This window comes from Pocillopora verrucosa, chromosome 5 (genome assembly GCF_036669915.1).
Source record: "Pocillopora verrucosa isolate sample1 chromosome 5, ASM3666991v2, whole genome shotgun sequence".
Lineage (NCBI taxonomy): Eukaryota > Metazoa > Cnidaria > Anthozoa > Scleractinia > Pocilloporidae > Pocillopora > Pocillopora verrucosa.
The window spans coordinates 10,946,703-10,952,702 of record NC_089316.1 but is presented as its reverse complement, the minus strand read 5'-3'; the positions used below and the strand labels follow the sequence as shown (position 1 = coordinate 10,952,702).

At 36.8% G+C, this 6,000-nt stretch overlaps 1 protein-coding gene across 3 annotated transcripts; it reads left to right on the top strand.

Moving 5' to 3' along the window:
* Window positions 1–214: 214 nt before the first annotated feature.
* LOC131780446 (probable N-acetyltransferase CML1) lies at window positions 215–4,034 on the top strand. 3 transcript variants are annotated; one of them, XM_066167464.1, is made up of 4 exons: window positions 227–336; window positions 1,776–1,929; window positions 2,363–2,437; window positions 3,270–4,034. In XM_066167464.1, exon 4 carries the CDS (start codon window positions 3,272–3,274, stop codon window positions 4,016–4,018), a length of 747 nt encoding a protein of 248 aa, XP_066023561.1. In that variant the 5' UTR covers window positions 227–336; window positions 1,776–1,929; window positions 2,363–2,437; window positions 3,270–3,271; the 3' UTR covers window positions 4,019–4,034. The 3 variants fall into 3 exon arrangements, with proteins under 3 accessions (XP_058953038.2, XP_066023561.1, XP_058953039.2); XM_059097055.2 differs by lacking the exon at window positions 1,776–1,929 and having other exon boundaries at window positions 215–336; XM_059097056.2 differs by lacking the exons at window positions 1,776–1,929; window positions 2,363–2,437.
* The last annotated feature ends 1,966 nt before the right edge of the window (window positions 4,035–6,000 follow it).

Sequence of the window (6,000 nt, the reverse complement as noted above, 5' to 3'; positions counted from 1 at the left end):
GCCATAGAGAGACACAGAGAAACAACAACAAAAAAGTGAAAGGCAACCAGGTAATAAGAGAAGAAGAGGAACATGGTTAATTACAAAGAAAATAAAAAGTAAAAAATGAAATAAAAGGTCACTGGAACGAGCACATTCTATATACCCTACATGAAGTACTATATTCTAACCCGCAAGACCGCTGACAAAAATCAAACGGTATTTATTGTTTACGGGCTCTCGTTGCACTATCGTATGCACTTCCGTCCAATTTACCAACTAACCGTGGTGTGGAAAACTAAATCGGAAAACCTTTACAGCCCTTTAGACCCATCTTCAACATCAAATGAGTTTAAGGTAAGCATGAAGTATTAAATAATGGGTATTTTATGGGTACTTTAGGATTTTTTAAAGCTCACGAAAGCTAGCCCTGTGAAAGACCTGGAATATCTCCAATCCTAGCAATCCTACGATTTTTTTTTAATTGTGCAAGCCTCAATTGTTTTTAACCCTTTAACTCCCAAGATCAGATTGTTAATTCTCCCCTCTCAGTAACTGGTACTCGTTTCCTTGTAAATTAGTTAAGAGAATTTGGTTCTAGATAAAGAATTAGCAGCTACTCCCTGATAAGTTTGAATATTCTAATTGCCTGTTTACTGAATAATGTATGGATATTATAGGATGAAGTTTTATGTTGATCACTTGTGGGAGTTAAAATGTTAAGCTTGTAATTACATTCCCTATCCACTGACCCTTTCACTCCTATGATCTCATTCATAGTTCTCCTTACTGTCTGTCATACAATTCTGAAGATGTTAGGTTGGAGAATTTGGTATTGGATCAACTAACAATCCCCAAATTGATATATTTTTCTCATTACTTTTCTGGTTGATAATGTTTGATATTATAATGAGATATTCTTTCTTAGTCACTCATGGGATTTTTTTAAGAGTTAAAAAAATTCCCATATGACTGGTATGTTGTTTTTTTTAACACTTACCATTTTATTTATTAGTTTATACCTTTAGTCCCTAAGAATGACTAGCATCTAATTTCTCCTTACAATATCACCCTTGAATTCTGTGGTAAGGTCATGAGAATAAAGAAAATTATCAGCAGCAAAATAAGCTGTTGATTGTTACACAAATTCTCCTGGTCAGCACATTAGGGAATGAATGGGGAACAGTATGAAGAATACCTTTGCTGATGTTAGGGTGTGAAAGGTTAATCACACAAGTGAATGGTGCCTTTTGCACACGCTGATTGGCTAGTTTAGAAGTGAATTGCAAGTGCGCTTAACTTCCCAGCAGCTGATAAGATAAAATGGCAAGTCAAGAGCTAAATTTCTAAGCATTTTTCAGTATCTATGGTACATAATAAGACAATTGTTCACCTTGGTGTGAAACTGGTGAATATTTACCTTACCACTTCAGGGCTTGGAAAATATCCATCTCTATTGATCTCCACTTCAGGAAATAATTATTAACTGTTGGCAATGTATGGATCATCTGATTGATAGAATTATTCATTGGGACATTCCACTATTCATCTCAACCCTCCCTAGGGAAGGCCAAGTTTTAACACTTGACTTTATTTTTAGTGGACAGCACCTTTAAACATTGCACTTGGATGTTCAAAATTGTGTTTGTTTAATTACAGTTGGAGGGTTTAAAATTGTGTTGGTTTAATTGTAGTTGTGGGGCTCAAAATTATGTTAGTTTAAATGCAATTGGAGGGCTCATATTTGTGTTAGTTTACTTGCAGTTGGAGGGCTCAAAATTTTGTTGGTTTCTTAGAAAAATACTCCATTAGAGCCCTGTACCAAGTGTTGCCTTCCGTGGAAAAAGGGGTGGCAATAAGATGAAAAATAGATACCCCATTTTTGCAGCAACTGCACAGCTGTCCACCACAAAGAATATGCTGGGAGCCAATGCAAATATGTTGACATTGGTAATGAGCTCTAAAATAGACATTTTTAATTGTTAATGTTCTTGTGCAACTCTATGTTAGCTGCAAACACAAAATAAAGAGCTCTATATTATCTGTCTACTAATCCTTTTCATGCAACTTATTATCATCATGGGATTTCTTTTGCCTGAGGTGGACATTGATGGCATTAAGGAAGTGTTTGTAGACATTACAATATGTTTTATGAACTCTAAGTAGTACCCTTGTGCAAATCTCTACTAGATGTAATAAATAGATAATACACTCATCTTTTGACTTAAATTTATATATTTTTTTAAATACTCCTACTACATGTTTACTGGTGTAATAACCCACTTGGGATGTTGGTTAAACACACAAAAAGTTTCTAGATCTCTTACCTCTGGCTTGTGGCTTATAAACTTTAATTTACTCATGTTCTCCCATCATCCTACAGGGACAATTACATCCATAAACTGACAGAAAGTGCAGTCAATTGCTTTACTTCAAAAAGGGTTATTGCAATTCAAAGGTTAGACTATGAATGCTACCTACTTGCAGACAAATTGTAAAAATATGCATCACCTCATGAAACCTTTAAAGGAGGTCATCCTAAAATTTTCTTTCCCCAAAAATCCTAAAAACGTGAGACCCAATTTTAATACTGTATCAAAAAAATGATCCCATCCAGCAGCACATTCCCAGTAACCTATTACTAGGGAGTACCTACCCCCCCCCCCCCCCCAGTACAGATGCTAGTTGTGCTATTGAATTGTCATTAATTGCTCAACCATGCATTGCTCAACCATAATACAAGAAGAAAGAATGATTTTTCCTTCCTCTAGTTGAAAAAACTAGGGAGAACAAAGACTTTTATACATATGCGCAAAAGAATGGAGTCTTTTAGATACTTCTTTCAAAGAAATCAACTCTCCTCATTTTTAAAGCAAAGAATAAAAAACTATGAATTTAGATTTTTAGCCTCTACAATCAACTTTTATTTCATAGCTTTTTTGTTTTTACATGTTATCTATTTATGATGACTTTTATTTTATTTTATTTTAGAGGGCCTCACAGAATACCACTTTCTAGTGAAGTGAGCCCCCTGTATAAAGACTGTTATTATTATTATTATTATTATTATTATTGTTATTACTATTATTATCATTATTGTTATTATTATTATTATGCATTCATGATATCTAATTATTGGTCAAAGTTGCATGGATGAGGTTGACATTATGGAGATCTAACTGACTTAAAAGAAGTTTTAAAATGAAAATAGTTTGTAACAGAACCCCTCTTCAACTGATACGACTCCAAAACTTCCACTAACCCTTGATAATTTTTTTTTTTCTGTGTAGGAATGAAACAATCAAAGGAGTCTTTCTCAACGAGTGGTAGGGAAGCTGAACAAGATACGAACATTAACGTCATCATTAGGTCATTTGAGTCACGTGATAGTCCCATGATTCGCAAGATCTTTACGCAAAGCATGGGAGAAATGCGAGGACCCCTTGTTCGTGACGTCATGTACCAAGTGGCTTTTTATGGATTATTTTTATCGTTCCCTGTAGCACTTTTAAACTTCATATGGTCTCCTTGGTGTTTATCAATTTACCTTTTAGTTTTATTTGTTTTATTGGTTGCCTTGTTCACTGGACTGCACATTGGGTTTTCAAGGTACATTCGAAGCTGCTTACGCAACGATCTAGATAACGTAGAGAATGTCTATTTAGGCCAGAAAAGGTCCCATATGTGGGTGGCTGAACTTAACAACAAAATCATCGGCATGGTTGCCCTTGTTCCCGGCAGTGAGCACGAAGTTTGTTTCGGAAAGCCTCGGGACACCGTCGGTCGACTTCGGAGAATGGCTGTTTCACCCGAATTTCGTCGACTTGGTGTTGCTAAGAAATTGTTACATGTACTATTAAGTTTTGCAAAGGAGATAGGATATAAACAAATAGTTCTTTTGACAACCAGCGCTCAGGAGGCTGCGCTTAAATTTTACCCAAAGAATGGATTTTACTTGGTGTCTAAAAGGCTAGCTAATGTAGCCCTTAGGGGATTTTATCACTATGATTACTGTTACGATCTAGATAAAGCTAGATAAAAGCCATATGTATATGTGTTAATTTCGTTGATTGTCATGTTGAAACTATGTTGAACAATCTAGAGGTATGGCTACCTTCACATTCGAAATTCGAAACCCCATCCGAATTTGGCTACATTCCCATCCAAAATTTAGAATTATTTCTCGCGCACAGGTCCAGTTTCGAGTATCACAAAATAGAAGAAGACTTCCACTTCCCACCCCACCCTCTCCATATCTTCTCTCCTCAGGTCGTCCAAAATAAGAAAAGAGAGCTTAGTGGCTATCTGCTACTTTCGCTTGTGATGTCGAGTTTCTTAATCAGTGAAAAGACGATGAGATGTTCGATTATCTGACGGCGTTATCACAATTGTTGAATCTAGAAACTCTTTATGGAAGTTTCACGGTGGCAATGCAGAAGGTTGGATTGCCTGATTGTTACCTGTTCAACCTTGAATACTGCTGACTGACGATCTTTCTTTTTTGGGGGGAACAAAATTTCTGTTCTTTGATTTCGCTGAAATTTCTGCCAGGAAAATTTCGATTTTGCCGTTAAGCAACAGAAATATTTAAACCCTCGTGTTTGCAAATTTCCGAAAGTGTGTCGAGTTTTAAAGGAGGAAGTGTCACGTTAGATGATGCCTGGACGAAAGTTTCGAGGAGGGGAGGGGATCCAGGAACTTTTGATGGGGGTGTGGGGGGGGGGGGCAGGTAGGGTCCATACTCTGATTAAGAAAGTACCTTTCTTTCCCTTCGCACTTTTGCCCATATTAGCTAAAACATATTCTAAGATTAGTAAATTTTATATACTTGAAGTTGAGTAGAAATTTGCGATCCTGACGTTGTACGAACTGTGGTTTCAAAAAGTACCCACGGGTATGATAGCGGGCAGGGTGATTCAGTCCGAATACGGAAAACACGAATTTACAGTTGATTGATTCGCGCGCACAGTGCTTTATTTCACTCAGTGAGAATGGAAGAATTTTGCAGCGTTTTATCACACGGAAATTTTTCTGCGGAACTTTATTTGCAGTCGAGGGCAATCCGCCAAAGGCGTAGGTAAATACAACCGGCAACATTTCAAGCCACAAGAAAAGGAACGATCTTTGCATGCCAGCTGAAATTCAGGAATTGCAAAAAAATTGTCACTGCAATGTCTTTAGTTGCAAATCCCCTCGGTACAAAGATAATTTCTTCGCGGTTTGCATATCTTACATGGGTCAAAATATCAATTTCGATTGTTATTTTTATGCTGCACATTACAAGCGTCTCAAAGGTTGTTTTTGTCTATGAAAACTGTCAGATCCTGCTTACAACACTTGTTTCATGTTTACAGTTCAATGAGTTATCTTTTCAGCATGGGGAGGCTGAATTTTCAAAACAGTTTTAAACTTTGCGGCGTTGGAACTGAACATAAGTTCTTTAGAAAAATCTTTTCTTACGTATTACGTATTAGCCGTGGAAATGCCGACGTCCAGAAATGTCAACATTTCGATTACAATGGAATTAACTTCTTAAAGGACATTAACAGAAATGAAAGCAGTAAATTAATTAGATAATCACTGTAGATAAATATCAGCTTGGGCTCAGTGCCATCTTAATAAAAATTACAGCTGTTTAATTCCTTGTGTTTTGGTGTGGTCCTCTTCTAGAAGATCGATTTCAAAATTTGGCCTCCAAACAGCTTTCAACAAGAAGATTACACGCATTCCAAGAGTCATAATATTTGTGTTTATGCTGCATATTTTTGCTGAAATCTTATCCTGCATAACGCATTATCAATTACTCAAAGGCTACTAACGGCAAACAGACCTTGACACGATTAGGGTAGGATGTACGTGAAGAAGGAATTTTTAGACTTAAAGAACTGAAAAAGGGAAGCGCGATGCACAGGAAAAACCGTAACACTTCTCTCTGCTATGGATTTATCTTCAACTTGTTGGTGGCGCTGTGCACGATAGCGTTTATGTGTTACTTCTTGTACCGCATTGATACCAGACTCC

Excerpts from the sequence above, each read along its gene's own strand:
- LOC131780446 (XM_059097055.2), top strand. The coding sequence starts at position 3,272 with ATGAAACAATCAAAGGAGTCTTTCTCAACGAGTGGTAGGGAAGCTGAA.